Source organism: Sparus aurata, chromosome 22 (genome assembly GCF_900880675.1).
Source record: "Sparus aurata chromosome 22, fSpaAur1.1, whole genome shotgun sequence".
In the NCBI taxonomy this organism is placed as follows: Eukaryota; Metazoa; Chordata; class Actinopteri; order Spariformes; family Sparidae; genus Sparus; species Sparus aurata.
Window position 1 is genome coordinate 453,278 of NC_044208.1, and position 22,411 is coordinate 475,688.

The following is a 22,411-nucleotide window of genomic DNA, read 5'->3' on the forward strand; positions in this document are numbered from 1 at the left end:
GGCCCGCTGATAAATCAGTCTGGCTCTAGCAGAGTGCTTCATGGAATGGGTTTCCATGGCTGAGCAGCTGCATCCAAGCCATACATCAGCAAGTGCAATGCAAAGCTTCAGATGCAGTGGTGTAAAGCACGCCGCCACTGGACTCTAGAGCAGTGGAGATGTGTTCTCTGGAGTGATGAATCCTGCTTCTCCATCTGGTAATCTGATCATGGTGTGGGTTGTTTTTCAGGAGCTGGGCTTGGCCTCTTACTTCCAATAAAAAGGAACTCTGAATGCTTCATCATAGCAAGAGATATTGGACAATTCCATGCTCCCAACTTTTTGGAACAGTTTGGGGATGGCCCCTTCCTGTTCCAACATGACTGCATCAGTGCACAAAGCAAGGTCCACACCGGCATGGATAAGAGAGTTTGGTGTGGATGAATTGACTGGCCTGCACAGAGTCCTGACCTCAACCTGATGAATTAGAGCAGAGATCAAGAGCCAAGCCTTCCCGTCCAACATCAGTGTGTGACCTCACAAATGCACTTCTGGAAGAATGGTCAAAAGTTCCCATAAACGGTGTGCCATTTGGCTTGGTTGGTGGAGCGGGCGTTCCATGTGCAGGAGCTTTGTCCTCACTGCGGCGGCCCCCGGGTTTGGGTCCCGGCCTGGGGCCCTTTGCTTCGTGTCACTCCGCCTCTCTCTCGTCCTGTTTCCTGTCTGGTCCTCAGCTGTACTATCAATAAAAGCCTTACAAAGGCCAAAATAAATAAATAAATAATTCCCATAAACACACTCCTCAACCATGTGGAAAGCCTTCGCAGAAGAGTTTAAGCTGTTATAGCTGCAAAGGGTGGACCGATGTCATATTAAATGGATTAAGAATGGGATGTCACTTGAGTTCATATGCAATCAAGGCAGGTGAGCGAATACTTTTGGCAATATAGTGTACTACACATGTGCAGATGTATTCTGTAGCATGCTGTAGTGTAGCAGACCAGTCCATGTGGTTTCAATAAGTTGAAGGTACAAAGATGTTGGCACAGAGCCTACCTGTACAGCCTCTGATAACAAAATGTATATCTAATGGACACTAGTGTTGGGCCTTGTGCCACATGTCCTCAAACAAAGAAAAGGCCTCTTTGAGGGATCAAAAGCCTAACTACTAGAGCCTTATTGACATGAGGAGCTGCAGAACAAAGGAACAGGGACAAGGCCCAAAAAGTGTGAAAAACTAACTCTTGGCTGTGAGCCCCGAAGCTCCACCAGGATCACAATGACGTCATTCCCAGTTAAAAGGTCAAGGGGCCCTGCACATCACATTCCCCAGGAGCGTTATGTTGTGAGATTCCGGTATCATACAGCAGCTGCCGTAAGGGTGTAACTTTTTCATTTTGCTTGAGCTAAGCTTCATTTCCCTCCTTGCTGGACGAGACGGAGACTGTTTTTGTTTTACTTTAAGTTTTGTTCGAATATTCACCACTACTGTTTTGGATCCATAAAGGACCACTGCACAACCCAGTCGTTCCTCACCACCTGCAGAAGGAAGACATTATCTTCAGAAGGAGACGGAAAACCCAAGGTCCAGTCCTTAATCGGATCGATTCGCGGTGTGATTGCTGCCTGCCTTTGTCAGCTTTTAGGACGATAAAGCTGACCCCGCGCTCACCCCAAAATGAGTTGGAGTTTTGAGTCAGACGGGACACACGCTAGTCGCAAAGAGCGACCCAAGTAAGAGGCTTTAGTTTGGATAGAAACAAATAGTATATCGATTGTTTTTCTTTGTTGTGCTTGTTTGGTGTGAAAGGACCACTGAGTCCTACTTATGGTTGACTGTACTGCATGCTAACTGTGTTACTAGAGGTGTAACGATACACAAAAATCACAGTTCAATACTTGGATTTGAGGTCACGGTTTTGTTCATTTTCGGTACAGTATGAGAACAAAATGCAAAACATAAAATAGCTTGTTGTGTATTCAGAACTTTTGTAAACCAACAATTTATTGTATCATACAAAATATGAAAATGAAATTTAAAAATAGAAGGCTGTTGTAAAGCGCTGCCTGGTAATAAGTTGATAAATTCTCAAATAAACAAAATAAAATAACAATATAAAATAAGCTTTCCAATGAGTAAAATATTCTCAAACAAAAACTAAATGAAATATTATTTTTTTTTAACAAAACTTTTCCACAAGTAAAGTGCAGCATTAACCTCTCCGCACCCACCCGCCCGCCGACGGGCGATTTCAGATAAATGACTGTATGTCTACACTGCGCAGTGACGTATCCCGCTTCAACTTTCATCAATATGGACATACTATACGTCGTTAGAAAGAGGAGAATCTCCGCAATTCATTCATCCAGTTGATTTTGCAGAAATCATGAGCACCAAACCATAAATCATTGATATTCACCAGCATGGTAAACGTGAGACACAAAAAAACACACGGCGACTCCCTACCTTTGAGGCGGCCATAAAGCCGTAATATGTGTCCATTCCTCAATTATCTATATTCCAGTTGTCCGTAAGAATCCACTGATCAAAAGCATCAAAATGGTTTTTCATAAAATTATTCCAGCTTGTGAATATCGTCCTGTAAAGTCCATTTGTTTACCGTCTGCCAACTTTGTCCGGCATATAAAGTTCATACTTTACCGGCCGCACCGAAATGTTTTCTAGTTCCTGTATGGTGATGTTGGGTATGCTTGTTTTCATCACTTTGCTAGCTACAAAATAAAAGTGTCCCCATCTTTTTCTGTTCAGTTTTCACCCCAGCAGAGCCCCCGAAGTAGATCGAGCGCTGCCTGTTTGAAGGACCAATATACTTTGTTTACTGTTTTTCGCTGCCTTAGTATAGGAATAGCGTATTGGCTATCGACATGTCAATAACTCAGGCTTCTAGCCAATTATTTTACCTTTCTAATGAGGGCAGGCGTGCCCAGGTCAGGTATTTATGAGCCGAGGGGTTTCCGTGCGTCTGGCGACTCGTGGGCGGACTTTACGCAGCAGACGCACGGTGAAGAGACGCAGCAAACATTTACATTTCTTCGTAGGCATTTTCAGAGTTTACAATGGCGAAAGCCAGGAAGAAATCCAAATATATTCGAGAAGATGACCACGAATGGACTATAGCATCATCTGATGAGAGTCAAGACAGTGAGTATGACTCTGAGAGAGAGGAGATGTTCGCTCAGGGACTTGACGACATCTTAGATCGGTGAGTAACGTTATCTTTGATCATGTTTTATTTATTTATTTAGCCATGAGTGAAATTTGAATGAAAGTTAGTGGGTGGGGTTTTTTGTATGATTACAGTGACCGTACAGTTTACATTAGCATGTCATAAATGATGCTAAATGGTTAGCGCCCCAGGGCCTAATTAGCCTTGCTAAGCCTAGCTAGCTAGCTAGCTACTCAACTACTCAACTAAAGTTATGTAATCCTTGTAATCCTATTCTATAATGTCAGGGTTTTCCCTGCCATTATACGGCTTAGGCGCGGCGCCCAAGCGTTTTTGCCTCCCGCCTAAGCAGGGTTCTCCCCAGACGGTGGAACAGCGGCGCTACCCTGCTATACCGCTAGGTCAGCGGCGCTATACTCCGCGCGTGACGGTGACGAGCGTCCGTCCCCCGGCTGACGGCGATGAGCGTCCGTCCGTCCGTTTCTCTCTCTTCCCCCACCCCCCGGGACAGACTATCCTCTAATTCCCTTTTATTTAGATTTTTCTTCTCAAGCTTGTAAACAAATTGAACTAGATCTTTTTCACTGACCAGACACTGGGAATATTCCCCCAATTCAATTATTCTGTTTATGTACAGTTATTTCCCTGATGTTTTTGTGTAATATATAATATCATATCCGTGTTTATTTGTTTCCTATGAAAATAACACCCCATTGAAATGCATTTATATATTTTTTCATTATATTTGGTAACATTTGTGCATTGCATTGTGTTTTGTAGGTCACAGTCTGACAGTGACGTGGATTGGGAGCCTCAAAGTAGGACACGCAGACGCCAAACCCCATCTCCTGCTGAAGGTGGTCGGCAGATGCGGCAACGATCGTCTGCATCCACCAGTGCTACCTCCCCCGCTGCATCTTTTACTGCCCCCTCTGGCTCAGGGGAAGCTGCAGCTTCTACAGCAACTGCTGGACGTTCCCGTGCTGCCAGACGTGCCCGGGGGAGGGGCAGAAGAGGAGGATCCTCCAGAGCACATAGCTCCCACACGGAGGAACAACAGTGGCATGATGTGGGGGATGACGACGTTGAGCCTGCTCAAGTTGCCTTCATGCCGGTGAGACAGCCCGGACCACAGCAGGAGACCAGAGTGGCAACCAGTCCACTGCAGTTTTTCAGACTGTTTTTCACCGACGCAGTGCTTGGGACTTTGATGGCAAACACTGATATTTTGTTGATATTGGCACAGTTATACATACAGTAATAGTGTATTGATAGATAATACAATCCTTGTTTGAAATTCAGTTCAGTATAGTCTGTCATTTTTGTATAATGGTAACTATTCTGTAGTGTCTTGTCACATGACAATATCTCAATATGGCCACCTAGAAGCGTGTGGAAACCCCTCCAACCACCCATCAAATGAATGTGTGAATAAATTATGTTTTGAATCATGGAGAACGGTTTTATAGTCACCAGAATGCTTCAGTAATGTTTCCAGTGTCACAGAAGTGAGTAAAAGCATTTGGCACAATTTGGCCATTTGGAGACGTTTTGGAGAGGTTCGTGGACGCCAGTGACACCACAAACTATAACCTCCATAACTCCCATAAGGGTAGGCCTAGAAGTCTAAATTTCACCCAGGTGTAGTTGACAAGATGAGGAAGGTATGTGCTATATTGCCATATGCCTTACATAAAGCACATCCTAGTTATTGTTATTCAAATATGACCTATTATTTTCGAAGACAAAAAAAATGTTTTAGAGCCATGTTTGAACTGATGTCATTTTGGTTGTGTGTATGGTACATGCTAAATAAACACATTCACAGAAACTAGAGGTTGTCAGCTTTCAAATGGCGCATCATACATCCATCTCGGACTTGTAGTTCTTGTGTTATCAGCTTTTCCATTTGGGTATGCTAAATAGGTGAAGTTACTGAAAATAGGTGGGTGCGAACAGGTTAACAGTTCCAGCATATAGCCCAGTCAACAGTTTTACTCAACCTTCATATTTTTTGCCAGAAAGATTAACTTGTCCACATTGACTCCACCCAATAGTTATTTGTGAGCAAAGGGTTTCATTACGAAGATATAAGGACAAAATATGTACCTTTGGACCATTTATTGACAGTCACGTTTTTTGGACAGGAATGGACACAGTCACCTACACTGTCACTCTGTGGTCTGTAGCGCTTGTCAAACAGTGGTTTGCAGGTCGCAGACCCCGGCTTCTCTGTGTGGAACAGTAGTGTTCAAGCCACATCAAAATGAATATACATGACTTGGATCGATGAGCAGGGTGATTGGAATGTTTTTCCTGGTTAGCAGACATGGCCGAGGACCCCTCTCCAGACGGGATTCTCAAACCACACCTCAAGCACATCTGTGACCCTCACCGGTAAAATGAACACCAGTTAAACTGTCACACCAGGAACATGTCTTTCTCCGTTGCAAAACCATGAAGCCACAGTGTTCCCAAGCAGGAGACTTTAGCGACAAGGGAGGGTCTTCGAGCTCTGTTTTCTCGCTAGCATTAGCCATGACGTAAACGGGCTGCTCCTGTAGCTGCAGGCAGAAAATAAACACACGCAACTTCCGTTCGTGGATCTCACCCATGAACAGCCCTGTACCGAACCCAACGTCCCGTACTGAAACGGTTCAATACAAATACATGTACTGTTACACACTTAGTTATTACGCTCGCTAGGAGCTCATTCAGGCTAATCCAGCATGTACAGTCGCAGCAGCAGCCGTGTGTGACCACAGTACACCGTATTCCGGCTCGATCAGGTTGGTTGGCTCACTGGTTGAGAGAGAGAAACGACCGCTGCGCACCACATGGTTGTTGTGTTGTCTTTTGTTGTCTGCTAAGCGCCCGCTTAGCCTTTTCCTCTTACAAACACACACACACACACACACACACACACACACACACACACACACCCCTAGATACACAGTCTTATGAGCAATCTGTTATAGTCTGAAACTAAAGTTAATAACACCGCTATTACATAAGATACGGGTGTCTAGCAGTATCCCCTTTATTGACTTCAGAGGCGGACTCCTCTCGTTAACCTGATTGGCTTTTTGGAACTATGGGTATTATCCCTCTAAATGCCCCTCAGGTGCAATCAAACTGCACACAAAACCAAAGACAACATAAGTGCCATCTTTGTTCAAACTCGCACACATGTACTGATCTCCTTTCACCCATTCAATGTAGCCATTTTTGAATCCCAGGTGTATGATTCAGTTGAATCCGAATCATCACCTCGGGATCCGTGTTCTCACATGACTTCACCAAGTCATGTCCGGCGTTTCCTGAAGTCTCTCCGACGAGATTCCCCGAGCCACGCCCACTAGTTTGCTTGTGACTTCCCAAGCCACGTTCGGCCATCTTTGTAGTTCTTACAAAGGAGTCCCTTTCCACCCACTTAAGTTTGGCTTGCTTATGTTTTTGTTGTTGCTAGTTGTTGAAAGCAACTGTTGTTTATTGAAGCAGATGGTTTATGTTTTGGAGAAAGCTAAAATAAACACTGTTGATTTTAACTGAGCAGCATCTGTGATTATTTTGCACAATCCATGTTATAATAACAGCTGGTTGAGATGGTCAGTGCTCAGATTTACGCCTTCCCTCTCATCTAATTATTGATATTTTCATAATATTGACAATTTAATTAATTTCAGGCTTTGAGACTAAAGGTATATCATTTGATTATGATCCCTAATTTCAGGGTGGTGCCCCGTGTTCATTAATGACTCATAGTTACCCAAGTTTCATTAACTATAATATTAATAATAATATTTCAATAAAAAATCAATATCGATTCCCAACACTAGTGAACCAATACTTACACTACCAGTCAAAAGTTTGGACACACCTTCTCATTTAATGGTTTTTCTTTATTTTCATGACTATTTACATTGTAGATTCTCACTGAAGGTATCAAAACTATGAAACAAAAAAGTGAAATAACTCTAAATATGTTTCATCTCTCTATAAAAGCAAGGAATCTCTGTCTGTCTGTGTGTGTGTGTGTGTGTGTGTGTGTGTGTGTGTGTGTGCGCATCAAATATCTCTGCAGATCAGGATCAGACTGACCTGAGAGTTTCAACATGGCTGCTGCGTGGTTTAAGGGTGTGCAACGTCGGCTTTGTTTGGATTACAATGATACCGTTAATAAATTATTTAATAAATGCTTTACCAATTCCGCTAGCATTGTCAACCATAGCCACCATAGCCACGTGAGCACCAGAGCCAATCACTGCACACCATAGCCACGTGCGCACCAGAGCCAATCACTGCAGAGCCCGACTCCACGACACACCTTAAGAAACAAGCGGATTTATACCTGCAGCGGCGCGAGCTGGACCGTGATTTGCCGGCGGTTCGGTCCTGTTCTGTGCATCTAAACTGACTGTTGTGGATTAATGAGACTGAACGAGTCCAGACCGAGTCTGTTCCAGTCTGAGGAGATCCGGATATGCGAGAACAACAAACTGGAATCGGAATCTGTGGGTGTTCGTGTGTAGCTAGCTGCTAGCCCAGCCCCACCCCCACCTCCTGAGTCGACAGACGCGCCGCTGCGCCCAAATCACATGACCAATTTAAGATTAAAAAATTAGAAAATGATATGGCAAACCATGTGATTTGGTTGCTGAGGAACAGGGGGGCGTCGTTTAGTGTAGTGTGTTTAGTGTGTAGTGGAGTCGTTTTTTGTTTAATGAGTCAAAACAATAAGGAGACGGCTGAATGTGGAGGCAGTGCAGCTGTTCATTCAGCTGGAAGGAGCTAAGTGAGCCCTGAGCATTACATGCATTTAAATGTAAATAGTTACATATAACTTTGTAAAAAGGGTTCGTTAAACATAGTGGTTTTCACAGTGAAAAAACTTTTTCCTTTATGATTTTAGGTCCATTGTGTTAATACAGTATGTCAAAATGAAAATATAACTACAGTCACACATGTGAGGTTGTGCTGAAAATAATGACACCAAACAAGGCAAGGTAAGTAGTTTTTAAGGTGAAATATAATGGTAAAATCAAAAGTAGTCAAAAATGGCCAATTATATCCCTGACGACCCACCTTCAAACACAACCTAATTTGGCCATCCATGAAAAAGCTTCTTAACCTCCCACTTTTCTATAGGAATACATACTTCCTACTAGGGGTGTCAACGTCTACACGTGTAAACGGATACACGGATACCAAATCATAACCGTTTAGAAAAATCAATAACCGTTTACACGTCTTTTTTTCTTCCTCCTCCTCCTCCTTGTTCATTTCTCATCAATATATATAGTATTCAGGGTTTCCCCTACATGTCATTGACTGTGGCGCACCGCCACGGCAAAAAATAAAAGCCGCCACACCTTAAAAATTCAGGCATAAATAAATCCAGTGGAAATATTTTACCGTCGTCTTCCACCGCAGTCTTTGACGTTAACTAGCATGTTGGATATTTAGCTTGATAATTGGCTAGAGGATTAAAATGGTCACTTAGAGCAGAGTCATCCGACCCGTTATCCGACAGTAGCACAGATTACATTCCGTACCAGAGCCGACCCGCTATAAATTGATACCGACGCCCGAAGGAAAATTGGACGGACGCAATTTTTAAAAGTGAAAGTAAGATAATGTTACCTGAAAATTTCAGATAATAACATTAACTAACTATACACTTAAATGTTCCCACTAGTGCAGTTATCCGCATACATAATAGATGAATGGGGCACAATGTTACGTTGATATAAAAAAAAAAAAAAAAAAACCCGCAGCCACAGCCAGTGTCGCGTCACGTCACTTCAAGTTGACTGGGGGGCACGATGGCGGCGGTCAACAAGCGGAGCACTGTGTGTTTTTTGAACAAACTGCCAGTGGAAATCAAGTTGAGTGTAGGCTATGTCAGGCAAAGTTGGCTTACAACAACAGCACTGGATCCATGCTAAACCACCTGTGATGGAAACACCCGAACAATTTGGAGGGAGAGACTGCTGCTGGCATCGGTGCTATCACAACTGGGATAGAAAGAGATCATAAATCTCCGTCGTGTAACCGGGTACACGTCAGTTAGAAGCCCCGTTTACACGTGTAGAACAAATTGTAAACGTTGACACCCCTACTTCCTACGGGCAATGCACTAGTATTTTTAATTCCTCAAGGTAGTCACCCTTTGCTTTGTTGACAGCGCTGCAAACCCTTGGCCTCCTCTCAATGAACTTCATGATGAAGTCAGCTGAAATGGTTTTTACTTCACAGGTGTGCCTTGTCAAGGTTCATTTGTGGAATTTCTTGCCATCCTAATGGGGTTCAGCATCAACCACCGTTGTGTTGTGCAGAAGTCAGGTTGGTACACAGCTGACAGCCCTATTTGGTTCCTGCCATGATATGAATTCTAACAGTTGTCATCAGCTAAGTAAAGAGAAACGACAGTCCATCATTACTTTAAGAACTGAAGGTCAGTCAGTCTGGAAAATTGAGAAAACTTTCAATGCAGTCGCAAAAACTGCTACGACTAAATTTGCCTACATGAGGACCGCCCCAGGAAAGGAAGACCAAGAGTCACCTCTGCTGCTGAGGATAAGTTTATCTGAGTCACCAGCCTCAGAAATCACAAGTTAACAGCACCTCAGATTAAAGGCCAGATAAATGCCACACAGAGTTCTAGTCGCAGACACATCTTTACTGTTCAGAGGAGACTGTGTGAATCAGGCCTTTATGGTCAAATAGCTGCTAAAAGAAAAAAAAAAAAACACTACTAAGGAATAGAAACAAGCAGAAGAGATTTGTTTGGGCCAAGAAACACAAGGAATGGACATTAGACCAGTGGAAATCTGTGCTTTGGTCTGATGAGTCCAAATTTGGGATCTTTGGTACCACCCGCCGTGTCTTTGTGTGACGCAGAAAAGGTGAACGGATGGTCTCTACATGCATGGTTCCCATGGTGAATCATGGAGGAGGGGGTGTGATGGTGTGGGGCTGCTTTGCTGGTGACACTGTTGGGGATTTATTCAAAATTGAAGGCACACTGAATCAGCACGGCTACCACAGCATCCTACAGCGACATGCCATCCCATCCGGTTTGCGTTTAGTTGGACCATCATTTATTTTCCAACAGGAAAATGACCCCAAACACACCTCCAGGCTGTGTAAGGGCCAGGGGCGGGCTGGCCATTGGGAGGTTCGGGAGTATTCCCGAACGGCCGGTCTGTTCCAGGCCGAACCAGCCGGTGGTCAGAACGTTTTTTTTTACCCCATAAAACGGCCGCAGGTGGCACAGAGTGGAACATCAGATTGGGTCAATCTAATATTTTCCATATTAAGGGGGGATACGAGCAGCCCCTCCCAACTTGAGCTGATCCTTGTTTCTATTGAAATGTGATTGGCTCAGCCGCTCAGTCGGTCTTTAAACTGTTATTTTTCTGTTTGAATAAAGAAAGTGGAGCGGGATAAATTCAAATTAGCAAACATGCTAAAAAAAAACAAGCCGCAGAAAGAGATGGGTGGAGCAGGAAAATTAAGGGCAAAAAAGAAAAAAAGGTTAATACAGGATGCAGCCTAATGCTCCATATTAGCAGAGCTTTTAGTGGTGGAGGGGTTAAGGTCAGCACGGCTACAGTCCACCAGGCCAGTGAAGAAACGGACCCAGCAGCGGACCCAATGCCGGTATGTCGGGCTGCGATGGGTCGGGTTGTAATTTCAGGCCTGTTGAGAACTCTAGTTTGTGTTTTTGGATGTGTTCAGGGCACACAGAACTAGGCTGTCCGCCGATCGGATCGGCCGATATTTTGCATTTTGTGCAATTTGTAAGATCGGCTGTAATGTCTTAATTCACCGATCAGATCAATGGCGTCATTGTCGTGTTGAAACTTTTTGCAGATGCTCCTGTTGCATAGATTGCAGACGGCTTGTGTTTTATCTGTCTCATTTACTCCGAAGAAGTTCCACAGCACCGACATGTCTGTTTGCTAACTTAGTGATGATGTTGCTAGCTAATGATTCAAGATTCAAAAAACTTTATTGTCCGTCACATAGTGTCAGGGTCTCAAAACATAAACACCACAAAGACATATAGTCAGAAATCCTGATCGTGTAAAGCCTATACAGAACATTAAAGGTAGCCTATCAGCAATGTCACACCATACCTGCGTAAATCCTTAATCTGCTTTTTCAATTAAAAATCCATACTGGCTGACCAGAAAAACGCACACATTTCCTTGTTGCAAAGAAAACATATTTCAGGAGAGAGTCTGTGGTCAAAGTTAAAAAGATATTATTTGAATATATGGTTATACATCCTGTTTTTCTGTTCTGTTTCTACATTAATATATAGCAATTTTCACCAGCTCAAGAAAAATACATTAAAGTGAGTAATTCATTTACAGCGTGTGTGTGAGGCCTTTTGTTGATTTTTATATTGCATTTGTGAATTCTTTGCAAAAGTGCCATAATGTTTATCTTTGTTGCTGTTACTGTTATTATTAGCTGACAAGGCCAGTGTCAGTCATGGAGTTGATGCAGAGGGACAGGATAATGCCAGTCATAGGAGTGAGGAGGAGGAAGAGACAGATGAGGAGGGACAGGAGAAGGAGGAAGAAGAGGAGGAAAGTGGAGCAGGAACCACCAAAAAAACAGTGCCAGGTACAGGTGCAGTGTGCAGGACTGGGTTGGCAATAGGTCTTTGCATAGAATTATATTAAGATTTCATATGTTGATGTTCCAATTCCAGTCACACAGAAACAATAAGCCCATCCTCTCCTGCAGTTATTATAATGCAAATAAAGTATTCATGTTAAAATTATGGTTCTACTTGCATCCGTCATGCGATCGGATATAAAGCCTCTCCAAATCAAGCTCCCGGGCTGAATTTCAACCCCAGTCCGCCCCTGGAAAGGGCTATTTGACCAAGAAGGAGAGTGATGGAGTGTACTAAGCAGTAATCACAGCAAAGGGTGGCTATTTTTAAGAATCTTAAATCTAAAATATGTTTTGAGTTATTTCACACTTTTTTGTTTCCTACATAAGTCCATATGTGTCCACTCGTAGTTTTGATGCCATCAGTGAGAATCTACAATGTAAATAGTAATGAAAATAAAGATAAAACATTAAATGAGAAGATATGTCAAAACTTTTGACAGGTAGTGTACTCATGGTTATGAAGTGTAATTTCTGCCTTACTAGCTACTGTATTGTAACATGTAGGCTAGTAATTCTCTCACTACTGACAGTTCCCAATAACAAAAACAATGCATGAAAACACATTTCCCATGAAACAAATTACTTGATTAAAATTACTTAAGGCTCTCTGTTGCTACCTACAAATGGATGATCGGACGCAATTTCTCCTGACACTGATTGGATACTCAACTCAGGATGCTTGACAATATAGAGTACAGATTCAATACTGAAGGTACTTTTTCCCAAATGTAAAATCTATTTACATCACTGTATAGAACTTATCAGGATCATTATCTGTTTATCTATTTATGCTTCTCCGCGTATATCTGCTGTATTTTTTTCCTCGTATAAGTTGCCAAAGACAGTTTGGCACTTTTGTTTGGTCATGTAATGCCGCTTTGTGGTAAATTTCTCTGTATTAAGTTGAGTGAAGGACCTGTGTAGTTAACGACGGTCCGTTTCGACACGCCCTCGATACGTGAAGCCGGCTTATCCGTTCACACTGGTTTGGTTCTCCAATCAGACGGCCCTGACACTACCTCCAGAGGCGTATCAGGGCCGAAGCGAAATTTCACCCCTCGCCGCCTCAGAGAGATTCACACTGAGACGGAGGCGGGGAATTGGCGTACTAAAGCCGCACCCAAAAGCCAGTGTGAATGGGGCTAGTGAATAGCATGATGTTATATACTCCATTACGGTGGATGGCAGTTTGGTTTTTAGTCTGCCAGGAATACTAATGAAGAAGATGAGGACTATCTAACGCAGTTGGCTTGACCACATGGAAGCTAACACATGTCAGAATGAATCAGACACTCCCTGAAACAAAACGGGAAAATCATGACTACAAATTATGAAAATCATATCAAGTGACACCATATGAACAAAAGGGGTCTTACTGGATTATAAAGTAATTAGAAGCAATAGAGTGCAAGTTAGGGGATGATAATTGAAGCAGAGTAATTGACAGAAAGAGGGGAACGTAAACAGTTTAGGAGACAATGACCCTCTGCCTAATGAGCCAGAGTTCTTTTGTATCTGCCTAATGTCCTATTAACATACAGGAGGAATTCCTTTAGATGGCTTTAAGGGATCCCCTGGAGAAAGCAAAACCTGGGGGGGAAGGGGCCAGAGGGAAGGAAAAGGCGCTTGGTTTCATTCCTCTCAAGTGCCATGCTTGGCCCCCCTCATTCAGGTCAATTGGTCATGCACTTCCTCCCTCTCTGCTCTTGCATACACTCATTAAACACTGAAGTGCACATATCCAAGCGAGGGGACTAAAACATTGTCCCCTGCTGTCATGGGGCCCAGGGCCTGTCAGTGCATCTGGGCCCAGCTTGTGGAGATCAATGATGTCAGACCTCAAAGGTTTGCTCAACAGCAAGTCTGTGTGTGAGAAGAGGCTCACTGTGGGAAATTTTCAACCAACCAGAAGTCCAATGAAGTTGTTTTATCGTCATAAGCATAATGTGATACTGACCATGACAAGTGTATGTTTCTGATTCTGATTCTGATGTACAGTATGTACGCAACATAGTCAGACTGGCCAAATGCTAACAAAGAGAGGGGAGGAAAAAAAAACGGGAAGCACGGCATCAAATTACACGGATCTGATTGGTGGGAGTGTGCATGGCTTAGGTCAGGGAAGGACAGGGAATACAAGGCCCCAGGCTGTAGGCACAGCCACATGGTGCAGATGCACTGCTGACCGCTTACACCAGGGTAAACATGCTGATGAGATAAAAGCACACACACATTAAGTAAAAACAGGTTCATAAACGCCTCCCTTCAGGCCAGACAAAAAAAAAACAAAAATCACCATGAAGGCAAAAGGAAACATCAAAAAGAAACTCCTTTTGGGGAGGCGGGGCCTGTTCGTGAGCTACAGAAAACAGAAAGAAACAGATCCCTCTCTGCTTCAATGTGTTCCAGATGGCGATGTCATTTGATTTCTGCAGAGCAGACATTAGCCCCATTCACACTGGCTTTTGGGTGCGGCTTTAGTACGATAATTACCCGCCTCCGTCTCAGTGTGAATCTCTCGGAGGCGGCAAGGGGTGAAATTTCACTCCGGCCCTGATACGTGTGAACAGATAAGCCGGCTTCACGTCTCAGGGGGCGTGTCGATTGTACCGTCGTTAGCTACACAGGTCCTTCACTCAACTTTATACAGAGAAATTTACCACAAAGCAACGTTACATGACCAAACAAAAGTAACGTAGTGAATGTAACCATAGGTGTGATTGACAAAGGCCAAAAAATCAGGGAAATATACAGCTCCACTTTGTCTCTCTTTACAATTTTTTTGTCCCGTTGTTGGCTTCAGCTAAGAAAGAAATAGTTCGCCCTACACGTCCAAAATTCTTATAACTAGCTAAGTGTTTCCCCTAGTTGTATTTTGCAGCAGTGGTGCTCTGAGTCGGTAACCAGCAATACTAGGGGGTCTCCCGGAAGAACATTTTGAAAAAATAACCCTTTAAATGGGGACTACTGTTGAGATTTTGGGAAAAAAATTCATTTTCAGAATCAGAATCTAAGACATGAGACAAAATAGGGTAGAAGTTGACAATGCTGCTTGAAAATGTGTTAACCTCTTGAGCATTAGAGAATTTTTTTTACCATTATTTTCTTTATTATTATATATTCTTTATGGAAACAGAATCTGTTTCAGAAGTCAATTTCTGCATATTTATATTCATATAAAATAAAGGAAGCACTAAAGTACAATAAAAAATAGGGGCTGCTGGTTTGGAGTCACTGGGTCACATGACATGGAAGATATTGAAAAAAATGCAATTATTTTGTATTAATATATTTATGCTAAGTAATTTAATGACGGCCCCTAAATCAGTTTCCAGCGATTCAGTGCGAGGCTCTGGAGGTGAGCTAACCGTCCTCCTGTTGCTAACACTGGGAAAACCTCAGTAAAGTTGCGGCTGGACCCGAGTGAATATCCGCCGAATATCCAACCTAAAACTAACTTCTCCCCGGTTCGATGAGTGGCCTGTTGCAGCCTTTAAATGGTATGACAGGGATTTCAGTCACTCAACTTAAACGGTGACTTGTAGAAATTATATAAATAGCATTAATGACAATAATAATCAATTTCAAGATAACTTAAGAGTGTAGTGCTTTCACTGTGTGCAACTTAAATTTGCCATTCGGACGTGATATTAAACCTACAGAAATTATGTCTGCAAAATTTTGCGGTGGCGCTGAAAAGCCAGCTGCAGAATGCATATAGGAGAAACACAGGCTCTTTGGTGGAGCTCTGCTTTGAATCGAGTTCGGTCATGACAAATGAATGGACGACTTTCGGAGTGACATGAAGACATGAATTAGAGGCACAAAATAGCGGTGGCCAGTCATTATGTTTACCAACACCCAACCCGTGCCTTGCGCACCCCCCCTCCCAAAAAACAAAAAACGGATTTGCATGATTTATTAGAGCCTCATTTTCAGGTCGGAAAAGCCGGATTTCCCCTGTGTAACTGTCTTTGACTTATACGAGCAAAAAAAAACGCAGATATACGCTGAGAAGCGTCCGTCCCTACCGACTCTTCCTCTGCCTGAAAAACAGCGACTGTCACCGGCGAAAAACTTTAATTCACCGAGTATTTGTGATAAAAATAAATCCCCGCGATGGTTAATCCTCCCGACCAAGACTTCAGTGAACTTTCCCCAGAAAACAGCCTTCGTCCTGCGAGTGAGGGAGTTAGATTGACAGGGAGGACACGGGGGAACACCTTGATAAAACACTGACGTCATCATCATGACGTGTAATGTCACGCCTCTTTAGGAGCCGCAGCACCGGCTTTCTGTGTGAATTCACGGCGGTTCGTCTATAAGGCAGAGATGCTTTGCTCTGTGTGAATCACCATCGGCGGAGAATTGGCGAACCGCGGTTGCGGCCTTTAATGCATCTTCTCCTGTGTGAATGGGGCTTGTGACTCTGGTTTGCCACAACCTGAGCAAGAGTAGAGTCAACCTGTGCAAATGTATGGACACACACAGTACAGACACAGTACTTTATCATTACTGCAACCTGAAGCAAAACACAGTCAGATTTAAATAAAATATAATAATGAAACAATTGAATCTGTTAAATGCCACACATTTATGAATGTTAGCCAGACAGGTTCAATGGCGCAAGCATTTCGACAGTGTTTAAACATGAGTTTGTGCCAAGACACGTCGCTTAACATTACCACAAAATGGAGCTAAAGTGAAACATAGTTTAAACAGTCATCACACCTGCATTAGTTAATTAGTGTTTCCTCCCTGGTTGTCTTTTTGCAAACATTTTTCATAGCAGACGTTTTCACATGTCATAATAGGGAAGTTTTATTAATACCATTAATAATGACTGCATTCTGTGTCAGTGATTTTGTATTTTTGTTTGAAAATGACTCCTAGGGTTAGGGTTATCATCATTGTCAATTAATTTTCTGACCAACTTTTTTTTGACTGACTGTTTCAGCTTGAGACAAAACATCATTCAGGCTCAGAAAAATGCACCACTCAATAATACAACATTCAATAATATGATATTATAATATATCTATAATATCGACCAAATTACAGGACAGTGTGCAGTCTAGATTAATCCCATATCGGTATATAGTAGAGCCTTACAATAATGCTGTGTGCACTAGGGCTGTAATCTCCTAGTCGACTGGTCGATTTATTGGTCGATATGTTCTGGCTCGACCAAAATTCTGATTGGTCGATTTTTGGCGTGTTAATTACATGCTGCTATGGCAGTGCGTAAACACGCAGCAGGTCCTCTCCATCCCAATGCTGTGTGTCCTGCATATGGCATGTTTGACTTTATCAGGAGGAAAGTACCAAGTGCAGTTTATAGTCATTCATATTCTACCATGTCAAAGACATCAGCAGTTTGGCAGCATTTCATAAAAATGGAAAAAAAGTCAAATGCAAAGTTTGCAAGCAACAGTTTGTATATCACAGCTCGACTACAAACAGGGCATATCACCTAAAAACTGTAAGCTGACTTGTCTGTGTTTTTCTTAAAGTGGACTTGCCTTTTGTGTTTAAGAGTAAAAGTTTAAGGTGAATAGTTTGTGTCTCAGTCACGGAGCTGAGCTCCTGTGTTCAGTCTCGCTCTGTGCGAGGACACACACAGTTAGTGTCTGTCAATTATTATAACATGACAAAAACAGAACAGTAAATGTTCCTCAGCAGTTCTTGTGCTGATATCACATGTTGACATATGAGTACACGTTGAGTATATTTTCGGAAATCATGGGCTATGATATTTCGCAAATGCATGTGATGCAAAACGCTGTCAGAGCCAGACTCGAGTGTGTTTATCAATTAATCCATTTTAATTAATTAATTTCAGTGCAAATAATAATAAACAATAATATAATAGGGTCAAAAATGATTTAATCTAAAGAAAATAGACTACTAGTCTTTTTGTTTATTTTTACTTAATTAGACAGAAACCCTAACCCTAATCCTAACAGCCCCCCCCCGATTTGTCGATTTTTTTTCGAAATTTCACGGCTTTGGTCGACCGAGGATTTCTTTGGTTGATTAAAGCCCTAGTGTGCACTGGGTTTATTGTGGGTGAATCAGTGTTGATGAATCAGTTCTCAGCATACACTCACTGACAAGTTCCCCAGGCTGCCTCTGCTGCAGAGTGTGTTCAGCCTTCTCACATCAGTGCAACCGCATGCGAACGTGCCGCTTTTTGACAGAACCAAATTAACCTGACACCTGAACCCCTGCCCAATGCCCTCCATGTCACTGCTCCATATCCTTATTCCCTACCCAAGTACGTCCTGTTGGACGCTGCACTTGGTTGCCCTGTGGGGGGGGGGAGCACTACCACAGCATAGGGGACAAGTTGGACTCCTATTAACCCAGCTAAAAATATACATTGTACTGCTATGGTGTTGTTTACCTGTCAGATAAGGTTGAGGAAACGGAACAGCAATTGCAAGTGGATTTGGCTGGGATGATAATACTGTGCCATTGGGTGGAAGATGATTCTATTGTTTTGCAGCATGGGGATTAACGTATCCAGAGTGCTCGGCTGCAATATTACAGGGCAGGGGAATGCCACATCTCAAACCAAACAGCATCACTCACATCTAAAGGAAATGTCAGCCCCTACTTTGCACACAACGTCCATGTAAATCTTTTTTTTTTTTTAACATGAGGATTCTGCAGTCAATGTAGGCCTATAGGTCTGTCTTTATGTATGTCAGGGTTCATAATGGCAGTGTGAATTGTACGTTTTCATACCACATATGATTCTGTTTTGTCATGTCTCCCTTGTTCTTGCATGCTGCATATTATTGTACAGTCATTATGACTCCTTCCTTTCAGACTGTACTATCATTTGTAGATCACAGAACTGACAGCCTAATGCTTTTACAGATCAACAAATTTGTCCCCATCCGTCTCAATCTCTGCATTTGACATACCATTTCCTAGACCGCTAATCTCCCTGCAGTCACCCAATTTCAGGTGATGAACAACAGCTTTCTTGCTTTCATCTGTAATAGTCTTTTTACTTGTTTCACAATGAATAAAATGAAAGAGCTCAAAGAGGATGCACTATGTTACAGTGTCGACTGCCCACACTCCACAGGTTGCTATAAACACAAAACAACAGTTATGGGAAATATATATGCTGGCCCTGAATACCACATGTGGCAGGTAGAGGCACAAGTCGAGCCCTAGAGCCCCCATCTGTCTCAAACACACACCACTATGCCTTGATGGAGAAGGAGAACGAAAACAAAGCGGATTCGTGAGGAGAGAGAGCAGAAGAGGACTCCCACCGCTGCAGGCAGCCCGTGTGCAACGTACGTCGCGTTGGTACAATATGTCAACACCCCAAATCATCTTCCTTAGGTCATTTTACACGCTAGACCTGTTAGATTTCTTCTAGACAATACAGACAGTGTCGGTGTGCGCGCCTGTCCAGACAAGCCGCCAAAAACACAGAACATGCGCGAGGAGCGCTGTGAGGCAGCACAGCCACCATTAACGTTAGCTGAACAAGAACACCAATAAACAAAAAAAGAGTTGGCTAACCTGCGGGCGTTGCTCCAAATATCCGCACCACCGGTACTTTCTTCACGTCGCTCTCCCTGAATTCAGAGTAGCAGACATCCAGGTCTTTAATGGGACTTGCCAGATAGAAGTCTGCGGTGACTATACGCACCGCAAACATGACTGCCGCGTCCGTCCGAGGAGACCCGAGCGACAGAAGAGCCAGAAACTACTGTTAGGAGTCCATACGATGCCGGTACCACGGTGGACAATTGATACAAGTCGAGAGGGGTGCTGTCACTGAGGTACAACAACGACAAAGCGGAGGGAATGCCCAGTTCTGTCCCATAAAAAAAACGCGAACAAAGATTCCTGCGGCGCACCGAGCTGCCGCTGCCGTCAAGGTTCAGTTGCGGCCGGGGAGAGCTAAACTCGACAGCGGCAGGTCATCGTCGGACGCTCCGCAGCTGTCGGGTCCATTTTGTACTTTAATTATAGCTGTCTTTTATTAATAGCTCTCTCTACAGTGTTTTTGTTTTTCAGCCAGGAAGACGTTCCCCAGGCTTCCGGTATGCAGCGTTATCTTCCCAAATCCAGCCGCAGGACGAGTCCCGGCCAGTCCCGTCTGATCCACAGCTCCGCTCCTGCTTCCTTCTTCTTCTTCTTCTTCTTCTTCTTCTATTGGCTTTTATTGGTGGTCGGCAACCAGCTTTTAGGTGCATTTACCGCCACCTACTGGACTGGAGTGTGGAACATGAGATGGTCAGAACTAGAAAATAATGAAGAAAGAAAAAAGAAAAAAAAAGAAATTAACTATTATTCCCTATAGCCTATATCCTATACCTGTGTACTTTAGGTATTTCATTAAATCACTCAACCCCTTTTTTGATGTACTCCCTAATAAATTCCTTAAAGTCAATTCCAGCCTTCCTTTTTGTTCATCCCTGTACTTACTACAATCCAGCAATACATGTTTGACTGTTTCCGGTCGTGTACATTGTGTAGTCCCCCCAGGAATCGGCGATTCCACGATCGCGGAAATTACCGCAGATTTCTCGGCCGTCCGCGGATTCAAAGAACTTCCGCGGAATATCACATTTTACATGTAGTTTTCATCCCGACCGCTAGATGTCGCTGTCAGATAGACTGGGCTCTAGACTCACAATAAAAGTACACTACCCAATGCATCCGGTGGACGAGGTAAACTACCCTAACCCTAAACCTTCACCCACAGTTTGGTGAAAAGTTTTGCACTTTTTATGTTGCAAATAAATCTGCCCAACAGGGACAAAGAAAATGTTGATGTTGATTATTTTAAAACAGTAATAGTTGGTTTCACAATGTTTTACAGTGTTCTGGTATTGCAGTTAATTTCATAAGAGAATTCATTATTACATTACATTAAATTAAAAAAGTATGGGGTTTAATGTTTGCGGAATTTTAACTTTCAAGCTGCGGAATCAAGAATTGGTCTCCGCAGAGTCAAAATTGCTCTCCGCGGAATTTAAACTTCTTCTCTGCAGATTCCTGGGGGGGCTAATTGTGAACACAGACCTGTTGGATGTTTCCCTATTTTACTGAGTGTGTGTTTGAGTCCTGTGTGTCCTATTCTGAGTTGAGTTAAAATAATTTCTTCCCTCCGCTTCCTGCCCCATATTTCACTATTTTTGACTTGTGGTTGTATACCGTCACTGTGTTCATGCTATCCCAACTTTCCTGCCTGATTTTGTACATGTGTTTACTGATAATAGATTTGATTTCTTCACTGCTTAATGGTATTTCGATGTTTATTGTGTTTGATTTTAGCGCTTTTGGCCACTATATCTGCTTCTTCATTTCCTTCGACTCCTACGTGGGCAGGAACCCACAGGAAAGAAACATCCACACCTTTATTGTGTAATCTGTATATTTGCTTTGATATTTCCAGTAAAAGATCTTGCCTGCATGAATTCCCTGATTGAATAGCCCTTTTTAGATAGAAAAGGCGGCACATTTGCTCCAAGGTAAGGACGGCAATGTGCCGGCCTGTCTTTCTAAAACGGAGGCGTAATATTCCTTCTTTTCCAAAAGCCGCCTCTGAGGTAGGTGTAAACGTGACGTGACGTGAAGCTCAAAGCTGGGCTGTGAACAATGACAACGAATTTTACTTCAAAATAAGAGCTTTACATTGCACCCAATTGGAGTTTAGAACTGGGTTCTTAGCGGGGGGCTTTTAATTTGAAAGTAGCGACCGTTCTAAGCTTGCCGACACAACAGCAAGCTAACACAACCAAACAGCTACAGAGACTGAGGAGACGCTAGCATCTCCTGGATCTCAGCGGCTGTGCAGTTGCTCATCTTAATGTCCATGGATGAAGTGATGGATTGACTGCTGTGATCAGCTGGTTCCTGGTTTTAAAACTCCCCAGCTGTGGGTCGCACAACAGCACAGGTCATTGACATCTCCGCCCACCTCACGCAGGGGCCGGCACATTGCTGCCTCGTTTTTAGATAGCAGGCGAGGCGGAAATAAGTGTACCCTCTGAGGCGGAAAATCAGCGGACCCAAACAGACCCCCAATTTGCTGGTCTCTGTCTAAAGCCGCAGACCGAGCCGCCAAAAGGACGGGCAAATTGGCGGCTTGGTGCCCTGTCTAAAAACGGCTAATGCTTGTAAGTGTTGAGATACTAGCCGTTTTTAGACAGGCCGCCAAGACACCAATTTGCCCGTCCTTTTGGCGGCTCGTTCCGCGGTTTTAGACAGAGGCCGGTGTTTCGGATTAACACGGGACGATGTTAACTGGCGACTGTGAGCCGAATGCGTCTATGGTCGCTGTAGTTACAACAGATGTTGAAAACGGGAAGAGAAGACGTAGCTGTCCTCTGATCTGCCTCTTTGTTCAGGTTTTCTCCATGCAAAACATACCTGAGACGTGTTTGGGCTCCTGTTTGATTAAACGTGTCGAACCCTCAGTCACTGTATCAAAGTTGCTGGAAGACGTTGCTAACAGGAAAAGGGAGAGTTGCTCTTCCTATGAATGTGTATCTCTTATAAACCTTTAT

The 22,411-nt window shown here is 43.3% G+C and overlaps 1 protein-coding gene across 5 annotated transcripts in view; it reads right to left on the minus strand.

Annotated features, from left to right (window-relative positions):
* rev3l (REV3 like, DNA directed polymerase zeta catalytic subunit) overlaps positions 1–20,139 on the minus strand; it is a 180,158-nt gene extending 160,019 nt beyond the window's left edge. For 4 of the 5 annotated variants that reach the window (XM_030405547.1, XM_030405548.1, XM_030405546.1 and 1 more), the window contains exon 1: positions 19,413–20,138. In XM_030405547.1, coding sequence (XP_030261407.1) covers positions 19,413–19,551 — 139 coding nt within the window. In that variant the 5' untranslated portion in view covers positions 19,552–20,138. Of the gene's footprint in view, positions 1–19,412 lie in introns of all 5 variants that reach the window. The other variant, XM_030405549.1, reaches the window with a different exon arrangement.
* Between the last annotated feature and the right edge of the window lie 2,272 nt (positions 20,140–22,411).